This window comes from Mauremys mutica, chromosome 13, assembly GCF_020497125.1.
Source record: "Mauremys mutica isolate MM-2020 ecotype Southern chromosome 13, ASM2049712v1, whole genome shotgun sequence".
Lineage (NCBI taxonomy): Eukaryota > Metazoa > Chordata > Testudines > Geoemydidae > Mauremys > Mauremys mutica.
Window position 1 is genome coordinate 57,051,787 of NC_059084.1, and position 21,251 is coordinate 57,073,037.

The 21,251-nt window shown below is 44.7% G+C and overlaps 1 protein-coding gene across 1 annotated transcript; it reads left to right on the forward strand.

Annotated features, from left to right (window-relative positions):
• Window positions 1–19,941: 19,941 nt before the first annotated feature.
• Window positions 19,942–20,892, forward strand: LOC123347812 (olfactory receptor 6M1-like). Its single transcript, XM_044985004.1, has one exon. It carries the CDS (start codon window positions 19,942–19,944, stop codon window positions 20,890–20,892), a length of 951 nt encoding a protein of 316 aa, XP_044840939.1.
• The last annotated feature ends 359 nt before the right edge of the window (window positions 20,893–21,251 follow it).

Below are 21,251 nucleotides of genomic sequence, written 5' to 3' on the forward strand. Positions count from 1 at the left end.
CAAGTTTCACTTTGTTTTGAAATTTTCTCATGGAAAAAACAGATTTTCATCCAAAAAGCCATTTTCCCGTCAAATATTTTGAGTCTGAGAATCTCCCCACCACCCTTTTTTTTGGACAGTGACATCTTTTGACAGAAGAAAATTTTGATTCAAAATTAAAGAAAAAACCTTTTGATTGAAGTTTTCTGATGAAAAATTGAAAAAAAATATAATACAAAGCAGAATTTTCCCATCCACACTCTCTTGTGAGGTATATGCCAGTTCTAGGAGGGAAGTTTATTGCCAAAGCCTGTGGGGTGATGGCTTCTATTTTTGCCTTGCTGTGAACAGCCTATGTGACCCTGGATAACTCACACTCTGTCTTGGATTGGGATTCCCAAGAGACAGGAAGATAGTTGGGTGTCCAGTTCCCATAGAACTTGATAGGGAGTTGGATACCTGAATCCTTTCGAAAGCTGAGGCTCCCTGCATCTAGTCCCTGTCTCAAAAATGGAGTGACCAATTGTTCCCTACACTGCAGGAGTGTGAAAGCACCAGCCAATATCTTAGAACTCGTTAGAACAGAAAATAATACAAGGGCTCAGTGTGATCTCCCCAACCAAATCTCTCCTTGCTTCTCACCATGGGCTCTGAGCATCCCACCTGCAATAAAAAATAGGTTATCGCAAGTATCATGCTGCACATTTCAAGAGTCAATACCTCCTCCAGCGTGCTGTCAGAGTCAGCTGCCTCCAGACAAAGAGAGGAAGCCCTGGGACAGTCACATTGCTGTTCTGCCAGGCAGGGGAAGTGGATCTCATTCCAAAGTCGACACAGCCCCATAAATCTTCCTCTTACTATAGTGTCTGAGTCTAGCATCAAAGACTCTCTAATGAAAACCCTCTCAGCTTTCCTGGGCAGGATCAAGAGAGCTGCCTCCTGGGAGACTGAGAAAGTCTGCCACAAGGGGAATCATTAATAAATTCCTGGGGTGGTTCAGTTTGGTTACGTATTGATGTCAGCCACCAAAACTCATAAGTGATCACTCTCCTGCCATCCATCGCCACCCACTGACAAACAGAGGTTATCAACCAGCTCTGGATTCCCCTGCGGGGCTGGCAGACACAAGAGGGATATTGGGGATGCATGGAATGAAATGGACTTTTGGGTGGCCTGTGAAGAAGAAGAAATCCCAGGAGCCCCGAGTTTAATTCTCGGCACTGGGAGAGAAATGTGATCACTGGCCCCAGAACCAGGGGTTCCCAGGGGCCATGGTTTTAACAAAAGAAACATGTACATTGTGGGGAAAAAATGATGATACTGCTAAAAGCCAAGATGCGCTGTGAGATTGGGTCAGATGCATTCCTTGGTATCCACTGCTATCTAGGGAGACCATATTTCCCAAAGGGAAAATGGGACACCACACAGGGCCAGCCTGAGCCCCCTGCCCCTCCCCCCATGTAAGCCACCCCTGTAGCCCTCTCTGCTTCCTGCCTGTGGGGCCACCCTGTGCCCCCTTGCCACTGACTCAGGACCGGCCCAAGGGCCCCTCCTCAACCCCTGCAGGTGTGGCAGCCCAAGACTCCCTGCCACCTGCCTGAGTGGAGCTGGCCCGGTCTGAGCCTCTCATTTACTCCTGCTCCCTGCACATTCCTCTGCACCCCACTAGGGGTCACACCCCACTTATTGGCAAAACTGTGCATTTGTCCTGTTTGCTCTTGCCAGCTGATGATCAGTGGATCATAAGATGATGATGAGGTGATCCTGGGGTGGCTGGGAGAAACGGGATCAAAATTGCATTAAGTTTACAATTTTTGCTTAATAGATATCGTATTGCTCTGATCTGCTACAGCCTGTGGATGGTGTTTGTTCGGTTTTCTACAAATATAAAAGTAAATTTTTGATTTTATTTTATTTTTATAAAACAGAAAAAAAATCATTTTATATGGTAGGCCTTACATGGGGACACATTTACCTCCCTTCAAAGTTGTTTGTTTTTATTATAATTTATTTTGCCAACACCTTTTTCCAAGGAGATTTTCAATTTAGAGTTACAATTGCCAAAATACGCATCATATGTAAACAAAGATGATTTGATTGTAACGTACAGAATTGTAAGTTACAGTTCAATAATAAAAATTGTGCAGTATTAATAGTGGCGTATACCCACTAAAATGATAAATGCAAATTAAGTACAATACATGAAGTTCAAAAATAAAATGCAGTCTGATGTTTAGAACTAAAGTTGTCATATTTTTTCCAATTGTTCGTACTGTAATTATAGGTTAAATATTATAAAGTGGCTACGTTTTGTATTCTGGTTATTTGTACTAGGTGTACTCTGTGGGATATTATTTCCATAAGACACAGGCCTAAATAGAATCCATTCCCCCCTTCCCATTTCTGAGTATTAAAAAATAGGGAAACATTATTTTTCTCCCTAAGTGTAGGAACTTGGACTCTGGACACACACAAGGAGAATACGTGCGGAATAAGAAGCAGCCATTCTTACACACTGACTCTTCAGAGTAGATCACTTTAACAATAAAAAAAAAGGCTGCTTCTGTCTGAGAAAAAATAGTTAATTAAAGATAGTGGAGGCTTAATAGTGGGATTTTGAAAGGAACCCAAGGGATATATAAACCGGGAAATAGTGATTAGGGGTAGGAAGGTGATTTTACCTCTGTATGCAGCATAGATGAGACCAATACCGGAATACTGCATCTGGTTTTGGGGAGGGTGCAGAACAGAGCCACAAAAGTGATTCATACGCCAGAGAAAATGCTTAACAGCGAGAATCTTCAAGAGCTCAGTCTGCTCATATTATGCATTTTTGACAGTGACATGACAGGAAATAATATAAAAGTAAAGTATCAAAGATAGAAATAGAACAGTGCAAAAAAAACCCAAAACAAAACAAAAAAACCCACCCACCCCGGGCACATTTCAAATGTAACCAATGTTAACCCTAGGAAGTGTTAGGAGCTTCCAAGAACTAGTTGAAATAATGTGCCAGACAAGAATGTATGACTGGGACAAACAACATTTATTTCCCAGGAAATCTCTAAGGGGAGGTGATGCAACTGTCATGCAAAAACTCTGCCTCTTAAGCTGCGCCCTGAAGCGGAATCTTTGTCTGCTGATCACCTGTGACAGGAGGACAAAATCAAAGGTTCCAAATGCATAAAGGAATAAATAAGCAACTCTTGTTCTGAGCTAACAGCTGTTCCCAACTTGTAACCACAGAACCCCCACCGCAGGGGTTCGAAGGACTGATCACCAACCAGAGCTCTGGTGGGAGCTGGAGTCAGTCCACTAGGGTAGACACAGCATGTACCCAGAAGGAATTTTTCTGCTGGAGTAGGACCACGTCCTCCCCCAAATGATGCTACCTGTGCCAGCAGAGCCCCTCTGGAACAAAATTCCGAAACTTTCCTAAATGGCAATTTCCCCAAACTGAAATTTTTCAGAATTTTCATTTCATGGGAAATTTTGAAAATGTTTGTTTTTGTTCCAGCTCGAACTGAAAACACATTTCAAAATGTGAAAATTTCCCATGAGCCAAAAGATTTTAGACCAGTTCTACTCTCTTCCTCCTTTTCTGACTTTTTTCAGTCTACCAGTACATCTGTCTATCTATATATCTTAGGTAATTCCTTAGACATACTGTTAAGGGCTATTGTCCAATAGTTTCATACCTGGACTCAAAGTTTGTGTCTTATTGCTAGGGTGGCTCTAGATGGCAGAAAATCTAGCCTCCAGTGTGTAGGAGAAAGTGTGCGTGTGCTGGCGTGTTGCGCTCTGTTGGTGAAATGCTGGCCATAGTAGAGTCAATTATTGGACTTCCATTGATCTCAGCATGGCCAGGATTTCACCCTCTGTGTTTTTTCTGGAAGTCTCTCTCTCTCCTTTTTTCTTGATTTCTCCATAAAGGAATACAGCCAAGAAAGCTGCCCAAACTGTTTTAGGCATGACATTTTGTCTAGTGGACAAAGAACTGAGAATGGCCTATAGCTATTCCTTAACCCTAGGGTACACGGGCTCAGTTTACCAGACACAGGGCCGCGTGGAAGTGACAGGACTCAGCTTATTTCCTGTCCATGTAAAGACCCCTGTGGGCCCTGACCTGAAGCCTTTATTTCATCAAACTTCCTACATACTGCAGGACTGGGTCCAGTGGGTGCAAGTTTATGAACTGCTGACCATCCTCAACTCCACGAAGGTCCTTCAGGCCTAGAATGGCACCACCTAGAGGCATTGTGACTCCCCATCTCCCATTCTGCAAACTGGTACAGAAAGGCTGCAGCATGGCCTAGTACATAGGGGACTTCACTGGGCCTCAGGACACCTGGGTCTTCTTCCCAGCTTTCCTACGGGGTTAACTCAGACAACTCATTTCCCTTCTGTCTTACCCCCCAGCCTTGCGTGCTTAGATTATAAACTCCTTGGGCAAGAGCTTTCCACTTTTTGGTCTCTGGGCAGCAGCCAACTAAAGGGGGCCCTGAATAGGGTTGAAATTAGTAATCACAGTACTAGTGGCTCAGACCAGAAGCCCATCCAGAACCGGACATAACACTCCAGCTGAGGCCTAATCAGCGTGGCATTATGTCATCATCGCTCAGGCAAAACTCTTATTTGTACTCACTGTCAGTTTTCCTGAGTAAAAACTGGGTAAAGACTCAAGATTTAGGCTGGGAGTTTGACAGAAGACTGCAGGAGTTAGATGCACAACTCTCTTTAAGAGTCAACAGCATTTAGGTGCCGAACTCCCTTAGGCCCATTGAAAACACCAGCCTTCTCCCATTGAGTCCAGGGATAGTTTTGCCTGAGTAAGAACTAGATAGGACTTCAGTATGTGACACATTGACTTTGAAGCAGGTTTACATGAGTATAGAAGAACCAAGGCCCTAAGGTTTTGGCCCATTGTCTTGAGTGTGAACATTTACTGAGCAAGTACAGAGTAAAACCTAAGTAAAATGGAAAGATTTGACCAATTGACTTCAGTGGGAATTTCATGTGAGCAAACACTCAGTAAGGATTGAGTAATGATGGAGTAAAGACATCAGAATCTGGTCCCTGTAAGTTACAGGCTTTTTGAACTCACATTTGTAGAAGAAATCACCACCGGCCCAAGCAGTGAACTCTGCGTCAGGAATTATTAACACAGGTGTTTCTGCACATAACTTTATTACCAGGAGACTAATTAAGAGGATTCACACTATTAATGAGAGGGGATAGCAAGTATCTTCCAGAGACATAACTAAGTGCATTGTTAACTTCTCCTGCTTCTCTCTCCATCCACTCGTGTTCAGAACTTTTTTCCCCCTAACCCAGTTCAGGAGTTTATTAAACAGATTTCTGCACCATTCATTAGCAGGAATTGGTTGAGGGAATTGTGTCTCCAAAGTTACACTGATTTCTGTGGGGTTTTGCATGTGAGATGGGAAAAGAGAAAAATCTAATTGTTTTGTAGCTAATTGGATCCAAAAAAGCTGGTTGAAATGTTTGCCTCTGCAGAAAACTGACATGTCCTCACTGTCTTTGGATCACAGCCACACCGGGGATTTTTTTATTTGAAAGATCACAGGAATATAGGTATTGCTGTAATGGATCAAACGAGTCCAGAGAGCCCTTGCAGAAGTCCAGCTGGCTAGACACTATCAAATCATGAAAATCTAGGTGGTTTATTAGTTTATATTCAATTATCACTTGAAGTGGTTTAGAATGGCTTGCGGATGATATTGGAGTAACAGGTCATTTAATAGAGCTATATGTCCAACTCCCATTGGATTTCAATTTGAAAAAGGATCTTAAATCTCTTAAAGGCCTTTGAAATCTGAGCCTAAATCCTCCATTTACCGCAGTGTCAGCATGGGTGATTCAGATGGCCCGGAGCTCCGACCACACATACAAATATTCATAACCTGATGTGGAGGGAGAACAACAGGGATGAGAAAAGAGTTGAACAATGTTCAGTGTTGATAAATGCAAAGTAATTCACGTTGGAAAACATAATCCCAACTCTCTATATAAAATGATGTCAAGTATCAGAGGGGTAGGCGTGTTAGTCTGGATCTGTAAAAGCAGCAAAGAGTCCTGTGGCACCTTATAGAGTAACAGACATATTGGAGCATGAGCTTTCGTGGGTGAATACCCACTTTATCGGATGCATGTAGTGGAAATTTCCAGAGGCAGATATAAATATGCAAGTAAGAATCAGGCTAGAGATAATGAGGCTAGTTCAATCAGGGAGGATGAGGCCCTCTTCTAGCAGTTGAGGTGTGAAAACCAAGAGAGGACTTGGCTAGCCATTCACAGTCTTTGTTTAATCCTGAGCTGATGGTGTCAAATTTGCAGATGAACTGAAGTTCAGCAGTTTCTCTTTGAAATCTGGTCCTGAAGTTTTTTTTGCTGCAGGATGGCTACCTTTAAATCTGCTATTGTGTGTCCAGGGAGGTTGAAGTGTTCTCCTACAGGTTTTTGTATATTGCCATTCCTAATATCTGATTTGTGTCCATTTATCCTTTTCCGTAGGGACTGTCCAGTTTGGCCGATGTACATAGCAGAAGGGCATTGCTGGTATATGATGGCGTATATTACATTGGTGGACGTGAATATTCTCACCAGTAACTGCACACCGGACCATAGTAACTCTAACTCAAGAACCAATCCATGCAACGAACCTCGATGCCAACTCTGCCCTTCATATCTACACCAGCGACACCATCACAGGACCTAACCAGATCAAACACAACATCACCGGTTCATTCATCTACACATGGGGTCTAAATGAGCTGTTACCCCTCAAGAAAGCGATTTTGGAGTCATTGTAGATAGTTCTCTGACAACATCCACTCAATGTGCAGCAACAGTCAAAACAGCTAACAGAGTGTTTGGAAGCATTAGGAAAGGGATAGATAATAAGACAGAAAATATCATATAGCCTCTACATAAATCCATGGTACGCCCACATCTTGAATACTGCATGCAGATGTGGTCGCCCCATCTCAAAAAAGATATATCGGAATTGGAAAAGGTTCAGAAAAAGGCAACAAAAATGATTAGGGATATGGAACGGCTGCTGTATGAGGAGAGATTAATACGACTGGGACTTTTAAGCTTGGAAAAGAGACAACTAAGGGGGGATATGATAAAGGTCTATAAAATCATGAGAAGTGTGGAGAAAGTAAATAAGGAAGTGTTATTTACTCCTTCTCATAAGACAAAAACTAGGAGTGACCAAATGAAATTAATAGGCAGCAGGTTTAAAACAAACAAAAGGAAGTATTTTTTCACACAACGCACAGTCAACCTGTGGAATTCCTTGCCAGAGGATGATGTGAAGGCCAGGACTATAACATGGTTCAAAAAAGAACTAGATAAATTCATGGAGGATAAGTCCATCAATTGCTAGTAGCCAGGGCCGGCTCTAGGCACCAGCGTGGCAAGCAGGTGCTTGGGGCAGCCAACAGAAAGGGGCGGCATGTCCATCTCTTGAGCGGCAATTCGGTGGCGGGTCCATCAGTTCCTCTTGGAGGGAAGGACCTGCTGCCAAATTGCTCCTGAAGAATGAAGCGGCAGCAGTAGAGCTGCCACCAAAGTGCCGCCAATCATGGTGGGGGGGTTTTTTTCCTCATAGGGCGGCAAAAATGATGGAGCCGGCCCTGCTAGTAGCCAGGATGGGCAGGGATGATGTCCCTAGCCTCTGTTTGCCAGAAGCTGGGAATGAGCAACGAGAAATGGATCACTTGATCATTACCTGTTTTGTTCACTCCCTCTGGGGCACTTGGCATTGGCCACTGTTGGTAGACAGGATACTGGGTTAGATGGACCTTTGGTCTGACCCAGTCTGGCTGTTCTTATATTGTAAAAATAATAATATTTACCTCTACGCTCTGACTTCCAGTGAAGACACCAGCTATTTCTTGTGAGCTGGACATTTCTCCACTGAGACCTAACACAATCGATACACAAAACCCAACTGCACAGACACTAGCAGAAATTTTCTCTGGGCTTGCTTTTCCTCTTACACCAGTTTTAGACCAGTAGAAGTCTGTGGAGATCAGCGGAGTTGTTCCTGGTTTACATCACGAATGGTAAGAGGGAAATTGGGTCCATTGATTCCAAAGCAGTTAACTCTGATCTACACCAGGGTGAGTGAGAAGAAAATTCATTCTCCTTTAGCTACTAAACTGGGATTTTAGGTGTAGCAGTACAGAATTCCATTCCTTTTTCATTCAAGGACCTCAAAGCACTTTGCAAACAATGATGAGCTTAATCTCACTGCACCGGTGTGCATTACTGCTCGTATTGTATAGAAGGGGAAACTGAGGCACAGATCGTCGAGTTGACTAGCCCAGGGTCACAAAGGGAGCGGGTGCCAGAGCTGGCAGTAGTATCCATGGAGCCTAAGTCTTCCTCTCACTTTCTATTGGCTTTACATGTGCATAATTTCACTGATTTGTGTAGAATTTAAACAGACCCGGGGGAAAATTCCTTCTTGACCCCAACTATGGGGATCAGTTAGACCCTGACCATGTGGGTGAGACCCACCAGCCAGACACCTGGGACACATTCTCTGTAGTAACTCTGAGGCCTCCCCGTCTAGTGTCCCATCACCAGCCATTGGGGATATTTGCTAATTGCAGTCGCAGATGTGCCCCATGCCACTGTCGGCAGCCCCATCATCCCATCCCCTCCACAAACATAGCAAGCTCAGTCTTCAATCCAGTTAGGATTCTTGCCCTCACTGCTGCCCTTGGGAGGCTGCTCCAGAACTTCACTCCTCTAATGGTTAGAAATAAGGCTGCATCTCTGTCACAGAGGTCATGGAAGCCACGGTTTCTGTAACTTTCCGTGACTTCTGAAGTGGCCAATGCTGGCTCAGGGGTTGCCCAAGCCAGGCAGCCTCTGGGCCAGCAGCAGCAATTTGAGTGTGGGAGGGGGCTTAGGGCTGAGGCAAAGGAGATGAGGGGGGCGCTTACCTGGGGGGGGGTCCACAGCTGCCACCAACATGTCCCCACGCTCCCAGGGGGAGGAGCGGCCAGGAGGGCTCTGCGAGCTGCCATTGCCCACAGGCACTGCCCCCGCAGCTCCTATTGGCCGCGGTTCCCAATGGGCCAGTGGGAGCTGCGCTTGCAGAGCCAGTGCTTGCGGCAGGAGCAGCGTGCGGAGACCCCCTGGCCATCCTCCCCGTAGGAGCTGCAGTGACGTGCTGGTTGGAGCTGGGTAGGGAGCCTGCCAACCCCGCCAATTCCCCTACCAGCACCAGCAGGGGGCCTGGGCTGTATGCTGCTGCCTGCTTCTGCCCCAGCACCAGCAGGGGTCCCGGGCCATCCCCTAGCACCCGCAGCACCCCCAGAACACCCCTCCTGAGCACTCCCAGCCTCCCGGCCCAAGTTTTAGTTAGGGGTATATAGTAAAAGTCATGGACAGGTCATGGGCTGTGAATTTTTGTTACTACCTGTGACTTGTCCATGACTTTTACTAAAAATACCCGTGACGAAAACGTAGCCTTATTTAGAAACCTTTTCCTAATTTCGAGCCTAAACTTGCTGATGGCCAGTTTATTTCCATTTATTCTTGTGTCCACATTGGTAATTAAATAACTCCTCTCCCTTCCTGGCATTTCTCCCTCTGATGTATTCATAGAGAGCAATCCTAGCTCCCCTCCACCTTCTCCTGGTAAGGCTGAACAATCATGCTGTTTGAGACCCCTGTACACCTGGCCTGCTTTTGGAACCAGTAGGAGAAGCAGGGTCAGGAGAACATCAGCCAGTGAATGGGCTGGGAACTATGAGCAACCCTCCCTAACCCTTCGTCCCCTATTCCAGAGAGAAGTCTAATCCTGTGGTGATTACAGAGCTAATCCAGGACCACACATATTGCTTCTTTACCCCAGTGCCCCCTTTGCAACTCTGGTTACCCGTTTCCTGTGTCTCTAGGCCAAGCCAAGGGGACGGGCAGCCCTTTAAGTCATAACGAGAACCAGTGGCTGGAAGTTAAAACCAGACCACTTCAAATTAGAAATAAGTACCACACGTCTAACAGGGAGGGTGATTAACCCCTGAATGGAACCAACTCTCAAGGGAAGTGGTGCATTCTCCAACTTCTGATGTTAGACCCAGATGGGATGCCTGTCTGGAATATATGTGTATTGGACTCAATATAGGCATAAATCGGTGACATTTGATAGCCGGCACTAGGCAGGAGTTCAGATTAGATGTTTCCTTCAGGCCTTTGGATCTATTATACTAATCTTCCTTTGTTGTGGGTAGTCCTGAAGTTCACACTCTCTTCTGGTAGTCCATCTTCAGGGTGTTCCTACCCTATTGAGGTGTTGTTGCCGAGCTCAACCCCCGTGTATCAGTTACTGAGGGAACTTTGCTGCTTAAAATAGCACAATATACAAAGGGACAGTTTCTCAGCCGATTTACTTCAGTCGAGTGTCTGGCCCTCAACTCCTAGTGTTGCAAGTGCTCACTTGAACTAAAGTAAACTCTCCATTAAATATCTGCAGTCTGCGCTCTATGACACAAAGGGTCCGTGCCTCACAATTGAAGCCATGGGGAGCTGAGGCAGTGCCTGTCCTTTCAGGATCACATACACATACTGAACAACCAGGGAAAGCAAAATCCCAGTAGGAAGGCAGAGTTAAACTATTGCTCACCCTCCCTCCAGTTGTGACAGGCTAAACCATTTTTGCCCTAATCCACAAACAGATGGCACACTGTAAGACTGGTGATGGTGCAGGTTACAGAACCCAGTTGTCGGTGCCAACCCTGGGAATAAGCTCCTCGACTCTAGACACTCAGGGTATGTCTACACTGCAGAGAACCCTCATATCAGGGAGTCTCAGAGCCTGGGTCTACTGTCGTGGGCGTGCGGGGCTCATGTTACAGGGCTAAAAATAGCAGTGTAGGTACTTTCATTCAGGCCACAGCTTTGGATCTGGAACCCGTCAGTCTCAGCATCTGAGCTCCAGCCCCAATGTAAATCAGGAGTAACTCCACTGGAGTTATACAGTTGCAAGAGAGAGGAGTGTTAGGCTCACAGACTCTGGGGCTTGCCATCATCGACTGGATAGGGCACTGGCCCTGTGTTCAAGAGACCTGGATTCAATTCCTTGTTCCCCTTTAGACAGCCTCTGTAGCCTGGAGAAGTCACTTAATCTCTCTGTCATTCAGTTCTCCATTGTAAGGCTAGAGTAATAGTTCCCTATTTCACAGGGGTGTTGTGAGGGTACCATCGATTCACAATTAGGAGGGGCTCATATGGTGCTGAGGACCATATGAGTAGACAAACAGAAGGCTGAATTTGTGATTTAGCTAACAACGTGTCCTTGAGAGCCCAGGAGAAGTCTGATGTGTGGATCCCAGCCCAATGCTCAGTCCACTAGAACTGGTGCCTATTGTTCATTGCTGATTTCACAACACAGGAGAGCTCCTAGGTTGGCTTGCCCTAAAAAAGGCATTTTAAAAATATGCTGGGTGTTTTCCACTGGTGTGTGGCTTCCAGTCTCCGTGACCCCTGGACAATGGAGTTCACAATTATGACCAGGGAACGGGGCATTGTGGGACAGCTGCTGGAGAACTGCTACAGTGTCTACACTGTGTCTACACAGGGTCACACAGTGTCTACACTCGCACTGCATCAACCTCAGTAGGTTAACCAAGGGCTGGTCTACACTGGTGGGGAGGGGGTTTCAAACTAAGAAACGCAACTTCAGCTATGCTATTTGCGTAGTTGAAGTTGAAGTATCTTAGTTCGACTTACCTGGCCATCCTCACAGCGGCGAGTCGACTGCTGCAGCTCCCCCATCGATGCTGCTTACTCCTCCTGCTGAGGTGGAGTATGGGTGTCGATTAGCGGATCGATTTATCATGTCCAGACGAGACGCGATAAATCTATCCCCGACACATTGAACCCGATCTGGCAGGTAGTATAGACATACCCCAAGACTCAACATCATTTGGAGAGGTGATTTCACTGTGTCACCGTAACGGGGTGCTTATGTCAGCCAGAGACAAATTAGAGGGTAGACCCATGCACAAAAAGGTTGATGCAATGTGGATTATGTTGACCTAACTTTGTAATGTGGATCAGGACTTAGTTGTCAGTGGCTGAACCCAAGTTTGATCCAGGTCAAAATGACTCCTCAAGCCAAGGTAAATGATAATGATGGGAGACATGACTGCTGATTTTAGGGAAAGGAGCCTGCCCATGCTGGTACTGGAGCCTAGAGGCAATTTCTATCTATCTATCTATCTATCTATCTATCTGCTGTGGATGATCAATACTGCTAAATCTCAGTTCTTAGATAGTTTTTGAGTAGTATTTTGGAAACTTTTTTTTCTCCTTCCCCTAGGAGAAATGTTTATAACTGGCCCCAGAGGACATTGTTATGGAACATACTAATCAGTTGGCTAAAAATACATATGGTGAGCCAGAAAAGAACTGGCTATTTCCCACATGCATCTTTGCTGCCGGGGGAGATAATTTCAAGCAGCACATCAATTATTCTTGCTCAGCACCGATGCTTCAAATATCTGACTGCTGGAACCCATGATCTTGTCATGATGGCCAAATGGTGGCTGGATACTGACGCAGATTATGCTATTAGCAGGTTCTCGACTGGTAGCCAAAATTGGCACATCCTGCCAATACATAGTGCTGAGGTTAAGACTAGGGTTATTGTTAGTATAGCAGTGAACAGTTAAATTAATGAGTCTGTGCTCAGTATTTCCATAACTCCTACAATGAAGTTGTCTCTCACACAAATTTCCAAGCTTGGAAAATCTGTACGGAAGCCAGTGGTCTGGGTATAGGCAGGAAGAGCGCAGTTGTCGTTAGCCGAAGATGTCCTGAAAGGAGAGAACTGTGCATTCTGGAGTCCATATAGGCTGGATGGGACCTCTCTCCTTTGAGAAAGGACAATAGAGCTAAATGCAGCCCTTGAGGATGATGTGTGGGAAATGAAGTGAGTATTTCTGACTGTCATATTTTGTGTATTTCACGGTTTTCTGGTGTTATTCATATGGGGTGACATCAAGGCGTTTTTGTATAGGGCTTGCTTCTCCATTGCCTTGCAACTTGGGTTGCCATTTATTCTTGTGCAAAGTGGGTGTAGAACAACAACAACAATAATTATTATTTTTATTACCTGGAAACGCCAAACAAGAATGAAGCCCCACTGTGCTCGGCACTGCACAGACATATAGAGAAAGCCAGTCCCCACCAAAAATCTTCCAGACTAAATAGAAATGACAGAGAAAGGTTGAGAGGAGACAGAGAGGTACAGAGACGGGAAGGAACTGTCACAAGGCCACACAGCAGGCCCATGGTAGAGTCGGGAATAGAAAGCCCAGGCTCTTGCTAACATTCTGCTTTTGTAGCAGTTTGCACACATTTTGCTCTGCTGTAAATGAGAACACAAGGTGCAATACATGGAGAATGGGAGCCTGAGTCTGGCATGTAGTGGGGGAAATTCCACCTTGTAAAGAGAGCTGTAAACCCAGGACTTGTACCTGGCTGTTGCATTGTAATACTACACTAGGAATCCTATTGCATTCCCTGGCTAAACCAACAACTTCCTCCTTTGCACCATTCCCCCTCCCTCCATGCTTATTAGACTCAGATTTGCTAACTGAAGGGACAGTGCTAAGCTTGTGCAACTTTTCATTCTGGTCATCCTCCTGAATCAATGCACTGATGAGAGACGGATCATCTTCTGTCTCCTGCATTGCCAAGCAAGTTTCATTTACATGGCCAGCTTCTAACTTATAGAACTATAGCAGGCAGCAGGACTGCAGAGGGGTCACAGAGGGCTGGATGTAAAGTGGCCAGGGCTGCAGAGGAGTGACTGAGGATAGAATTTCCCTGGCAAAATGTTCATTAGTGGCAATAATGCATTAATTGGAGAGAATCTCCCTTGGTTTGTGGATTGTTGGTTTTAGTTTTTTCATCTTGTACCTGGAGAATAAAACAACATCATCTTTATTTTATTTGTGAGCAAGGCAACTTTGAACACTATCATCAGCTTCATTTGGAGATGCAGCTGAAGACTCAGAGAATGAGGGAGCTCTTTAGATGGTGGTGTTACTGGGGTGGGTTGGATTTTCACTTAAGTTCCCTTTATCCCTTGACTTCCATAGGCTTCATTCACACCAGGCTGAGTGAGAGCCCTGTTGAATGAGGAATTACACCACAGAGAAATATGAGCCTCAGTGTTATTCATTTTCTTTTATTTCACACCACAAACCTACATGATGCTTCACAAAACATAGAGCAAAACCCTTTCTAAGCCTTGTAGATCTGAAAATTCTAAGAAACATGGATATTTCACTTTTCTCATTTGAGAGACTAGAAGAGCCACTCCTGTCAGATTCTGTAGACCACTGTTTTATTAAGTAGTGTAAAATAATGCCTAATACACAAACATGCCATCAGTAGATCTGTTTTTCTCATGCCTTGCACCATGCATTAAGAATTGTTGCATGATGAATGCAAACTGGGTGTAAAATGGTACCAAATCCAAATTCCGTTGTTACTTATATTAATCTCTGGCAACTACTTTATATTCTCTGTGTACAGATGTAAAAACATCTCTTCTCTTTGCTTCTCTTCTCACTTTATCCTGCTTCCCAACACCTATCTCAGCATCTTTGACATAAAATAGATTGCCCATAGAAATGTGTTTAAGCTTCTGACTCTTCTCAATTTTGGGGGTATAAAAACCTACTTATTTTTCTCTTTGTTTTGTTTGTTTCAGGTCTTTTTATAGTTCTTTTGCTTTGGATGAATTTTTCAGTGATTGTTTTTTACAGATTGATTTTTCAGGGTGGGTAGGTATGGGGTAGGTATGGTATAGAGCAGAGGTTTTCAAACCTTTTTTCTGGTGACCCAGTTGAAGAAAATTGTTGATGCCCACGACCCAACAGAGCTGGGGATGAGGGGTTTGGGGTGTGGAAAGGGCTCAGGGCTGGGGCAGAGGGTTGGGGTGCGGGAGGGGGTCAGGGCTCTGGGCTGGCGGTGAAGGCTCTGGGATGGGGCTGAGGAGTCTGGGGTGCAGGAAGGTTTGGGAGCAGGGGATTGGTGCTCTCAGGGCTGGGGCAGGGGATTGGGGTGCAGGCTTACCTTTGGTGGCTCCTGGTCAGCGGCACAGCTGGGGTGCAGAGGCAGCTTCCTGATTGTCCTGGCACCATGAACTGCATTGCGCCCTGGAAGAGGCCAGCAGCAGGTCTGGCTCCTAGGTGGAGGTGTACAAGTGGGTCCATGCAGCTCTCACTAGCAGGGATCACCTTATAGACTCATAGACTCATAGACTTTAAGGTCAGAAGGGACCATTATGATCATCTAGTCTGACCTCCTGCACCACGCAGGCCACAGAATATCACCCATCCACTTCTATAACAAACCCCTAGCCTATGTCCGAGTTATTGAAGTCCCCAAATTGCGGTTTGAAGACCTCAAGCTGCAGAGAATCCTCCAGCAAGTGACCCGTGCCCCATGGTGCAGAGTAAGGCAAAAAAAATCCAGGGCCTCTGCTAATCTGCCCTGGAGGAAAATTCCTTCCCGACCCCAAATATGCGATCAGTTAAACCCTGAACATGTGGGCAAGACCCACCAGCCAGAACCAAGGAAAGAATTCTCTGTAGTAACTCAGATCCCAACCCATCTAACATCCCATCACAGACCACTCGGTATACTTACCTGCTGATAATCAAAGATCAATTGCCAAATTAATTGCCAAAATTAGTTAATCCCATCATACCATCCCCTCCATAAATTTATCAAGCTTAGTCTTAAAGCCAGATATGTCTTTTGCCCCCACTACTCCCCTTGGAAGGCTGTTCCAGAACTTCACTCCTCTAATGGTTAGAAACCTTCGTCTAATTTCAAGTCTAAACTTCCTAGTGTCCAGTTTATATCCATTTGTTCTTGTGTCCACATTGTTACTAAGCTTAAATAATTCCTCTCCCTCCCTAATATTAATACCTCTGATATATTTATAAAGAGCAATCATATCCCCCCTCAACCTTCTTTTGGTTAGGCTAAACAAGCCAAGCTCTTTCAGTCTCCTTTCATAAGACAGGTTTTCCATTCCTTGGATCATCCTAGTAGCCCGTCTCTGAACCTGTTCCAGTTTGAATTCATCCTTCTTAAACATGGGAGACCAGAACTGCACACAGTATTCCAGTTGAGGTCTCACCAGTGCCTTATATAACGGTACTAACACCTCCTTATCTTTGCTGGAAATACCTTGCCTGATGCATCCTAAAACCACATTAGCTTTTTTAGCGGCCATATCACATTGGCGGCTCATAGTCATCCTGTGATCAACCAATACTCCGAGGTCCTTCTCCCTCTCTGTTTCTTCTAACTGATGCGTCCCCAATTTATAACTAAAATTCTTGTTATTAATCCCTAAATGCATGACCTTGCACTTTTCACTATTAAATTTCATTCTATTACTATTACTCCAGTTTACAAGATCATCCAGATCTTCCTGTATGATATCCCGGTCCTTCTCTGTGTTAGCAATACCTCCCAACTTTGTGTCATCCGCAAACTTTATTAGCGCATTCCCGCTTTTTGTGCCAAGGTCAGTAATAAAAATGTTAAATAAAATTGGTCCCAAAACTGATCCCTGAGGAACTCCACTAGTAACCTCCTTCCAGCCTGACAGTTCACCTTTCAGTATGACCTGTTGTAGTCTCCCCTTTAACCAGTTCCTTATCCACCTTTCAATTTTCATATTGATCCCCATCTTTTCCAATTTAACTAATAATTCCCCATGTGGAACCGTGTCAAATGCCTTACTGAAATCAAGGTAAATTAGATCCACCCCATTTCCTTTGTCTCAAAGAAGGAGATCAAGTTGGTTTGGCACGATCTACCTTTTGTAAAACCATGTTGTATTTTGTCCCAATTACCATTGACCTCAATGTCCTTAACTACCCTCTCCTTTAAAATTTTTTCCAAGACCTTACATACTACATATGTCAAACTGACAGACCTATAGTTACTCGGATCCCTTTTTTTTCCTTTCATAAAAATAGGAACTATGTTAGCAATTCTCCAGTCGTACGGTACAACCCCTGAGTTTACTGATTCATTAAAAATTCTTTCTAATGGGCTTGCAATTTCATGTGCAAGCCCATTAGAAAGAATTTTTAATGAATCAGTAAACTCGGGGGTTGTACCGTACGACTGGAGAATTGCTAACATAGTTCCTATTTTTATGAAAGGAAAAAAAAGGGATCCGAGTAACTATAGGTCTGTCAGTTTGACATCTGTAGTATGTAAGGTCTTGGAAAAAATTTTAAAGGAGAGGGTAGTTAAGGACATTGAGGTCAATGGTAATTGGGACAAAATACAACATGGTTTTACAAAAGGTAGATCGTGCCAAACCAACTTGATCTCCTTCTTTGAGACAAAGGAAATGGGGTGGATCTAATTTACCTTGATTTCAGTAAGGCATTTGACATTCATCCAAGAATTTAATATTCTTGGATGAAGATTATCTGGGCCCTCCGATTTAGTCCCATTAAGCTGTTCGAGTCCGGCTTCTACCTCGGATGTGGTAATATCTACCTCCATATCCTTATTCCCAATTGTCATCCTTCCATTATCCCTAAGCTCCTCATTAGCCTCATTGAAGACTGAGGCAAAGTATTTATTTAGATATTGGGCCATGCCTAGATTATCCTTAACCTCCACTCCATCCTCAGTGTTTAGCGGTCCCACTTCTTCTTTCTTTGTTTTCTTATTTATATGGCTATAGAACCTTTTACTATTGGTTTTAATTCCCTTTGCAAGGTCCAACTCTACATGGCTTTTAGCCTTTCTCACTTCATCCCTACATGTTCTCACTTCAACAAGGTAGCTTTCCTTGCTAATCCCACCCATCTTCCACTCCCTGTAGGCTTTCTGCTTTTTCTTAATCACCTCTCTGAGATGCTTGCTCATCCAGCTTGGTCTACACCTCCTGCCTATGATTTTTTTTCCTTTTCTTGGGATGCAGGCTTCTGATAGTTTCTGCAACTTTGACTTGAAGTAATTCCAGGCCTCCTCTGCCTTTAGATCCACAAGTTCTTCAGTCCAATCCACTTGCCTAACTAATTTCCTTAATTCTTTAAAGTTAGCCCTTTTGAAATCAAAAACCCTAGTCACAGATCTATTTTTGTTTATCCTTCCATCTAGTTTGAACTGAATTAACTCATGATCACTCAAACCAAGGTTGTCCCCTACAACCATTTATTCTATTAGGTCCTCACTACTCACCAAAACCAAATCTAAAATGGCATCCCCCCTTGTTGGCTCTTCAACTACTTGATGAAGACATCCATCAGCTATCACATCCAGAAAAATCTGAGCCCTATTACTACTACTAGCACTTGTTCTCCAGTCTATATCTGGGAAGTTAAAGTCTCCCATGATCACGCAATTCCCATTAGTGTTTACTTTATTAAAAACATTGAAGATGTCTCTATCCATCTCCAAATCAGCACACCCCAAGCACAATCTCAGGGGAGGCTCTAGTAGCTTTCTTTCCCAATGTGATTTTTGCCCAGACAGACTCTGTCTTGTCCATTCCATCCCTTCTTATTTCTTTACAGTTAACCTCATCATTGATATACAATGCTACTCCACCACCTTTGCCTTTATTTCTGTCTTTCCTAAACAGCACATAGCCTTCAATACCTGTACTCCAGTCATGACTACTATTCCACCATGTTTCTGTTATCCCTATAATATCCGGTTTCACTTCCTGCACCAGTAGTTCTAATTCCTTCATTTTGTTTCCTAGGCTCCTCGCATTAGTGTACAGACAGCTTAATTTTTGCCGTTTGGCTTCACTGACATTCTTTATCTGGTTAGGCACAGACATTCTACCACCAGTATCACCTATTAGACTGGTATCTACACTACCCTTCCTCCTTATGTCCATTCTTCTGCTCATGGCTGTATCCTCTCTTACTTTGTTTTCTTTCCTCTCGGTGTTAAATTCCGGCATGGAGATTACCTTGCCCAGCTCCCATTGGCTGGGAACTGGCCATTGGGAGTGTGGAGCCGGTGTTCGGGGCGGGGGCAACAAACGGAGGCCTGTGGCCCCCCTGTCTAGGGACCTGCTGCTGGACGCTTCTGGGGTGCAGCATGGTGTCAGAAGAGGTAGGGACTAGCCTACCTTAGCCGGGCAGCAACATCAATGGGACTTTTAATGGCCCGGTTGGTGGTGTTGGCCAGAGCCACTGCGACCCAGTGCCTGACATGCCATGACCCAGTACTGGGTAATGACCTGCAGTTTGAAAACCACTGGTATAGGGTGTGTTGTTGCCACAAAGCCGTGATGCAGGGAAGAGTAAATCCTGAAATATTATTAAAGATGATGGACAAATAAACAGATTGTCAAAGTACATAGCAGATTTAGATGGCCAATTCCAATTAATTTTAGCCTGCTTTGAAAATATCAGCCTACGTGTTCAGATCAGATCATCATATGCTTGGGAGAAAAATAAAATAAAATATGCCTCGTTCCACTTTTGTGATTTAGTTATTTTGCATCGTCATTAACTTCTGCTTCTCTATTTTCATTGTTGTCGTCGTCTTTTTGATAGTTTCATAGATTTCAAAGCCAAATGGGACCATTATGGATCACCTAATCTGGCCTCCTGCATAACACAGGCCAAAGAACCTCATCCAGTGATTCATGTATCAATCCCAATGATCCAATCTTGTTTTAGAGGCTCTTCTCATTCTTTATGTTCTTGTTCTTCATCTTCTTCTTCATCATTTTTTTTCTCCATCCTCTCCTGTATTTTCTCCATTATTATTTACTGTTATCTATTAATTAAACCTCATGTTTCCCTCTGCAATTCTGAGTAAAGTTCTCGATAACATTTGAAAATGTGTGGTTAAATTATTTTATCATTCTCTGTCTAGGTAAGGGTCGTAGCAGGTATGGAAGGAAGGAATGGGACACGTGTGACAGAATTCATTCTGATAGGTTTCCCCAGCCCCCGCGAGGTGGAGATTGTCCTTTTCATGCTTTTCTTCATCATCCTTGTGGTGGCAATGATTGGGAACTCCATCATCATCACCTTAATATGCACTGACTACCGCCTGCAGTTACCCATGTATTTCTTCCTCTGCAACCTGTCCCTCATTGAAATCCTCATGACTATGACCGTGGTCCCAAAAATGCTGGAGAACTTCCTATCAGAGAGGAAGACCATCTCCTTTTATGGGTGCCTGGCTCAATCCTACTTCTATTTCTTGCTGGGAATCTCCGAGTATGTCCTGTTGGCCATGATGTCCTATGACCGTTACGTGGCCATGTGTTACCCACTGAGCTACAGCATCATCATGAATGGAAAGGTCTGCGTCTGGCTGGTGGTGGGGTCATGGATGGGGGGATTCTTCTCTATCTTGGTTCCTACCGTGATCAAACTTGGACTGCCCTACTGTGGCCCCAACATCATCAACCATTTCTTCTGTGACAGTGCCCCCTTGTTACACCTCGCCTGTGCTGACATCCAGCTGGTGGAATTCATTGATTTCATCATCTCGCTGCCTGTGTTGCTAGGGTCCCTGCTGCTGACCGTCATCTCCTATATGTATATTATCTGCACCATCATCCGGATCCCATCTGCCAAGGGCAGGCAGAAAGCTTTCTCCACCTGTGCCTCTCATTTCACTGTGGTCACCATCGGCTACGGCACCTCCATCTTCATCTACGTCAGGCCCTCGCAAGCCAGCTCCATGAACCTCAACAAGGTCGCCGCTCTGATGACCACTGCAGTGACCCCTATGCTCAACCCACTCATATTCAGCCTCAGGAACCAGAAGGTGAAGGAGGCATTGAGAGACTCAATTGCCAAGTGCCTGAGGCTCATCGAACACACAGTCTGAGCTGAGCTAAGAAGGAGAGAGTGCAGAAGTATAGAGGCTTGGTATTCCCTAGTACACCTGCTTCACAATGGAAGCTGCCCATGGGCATGATTGTTCGGGGTGCAGACAACCTCCTGGAATTGACTGAGCACCCACAACTCCCACTGGTGTCCTTGAGGATGCTCAGCGTTTCCCGACAAGCACCCGGCAAGGTCACAAAGGAAGGCCGATGTTTTCTTTTCAAAGCTGCCCATTGTGTCGTTTAGCTGCTCCTTGTGTTTGTGGCGCTGTTGGCTGTGTTATAAACTGACAAGTGATTTATAAGAGTCCCACAGCAGCAGCATTACACTGGTCCACCGGTGTGGGACTTGTAGCATCTC

Coding starts and splice junctions, on each gene's coding strand:
- LOC123347812 (XM_044985004.1), top strand. CDS start 19,942: ATGGAAGGAAGGAATGGGACACGTGTGACAGAATTCATTCTGATAGGT.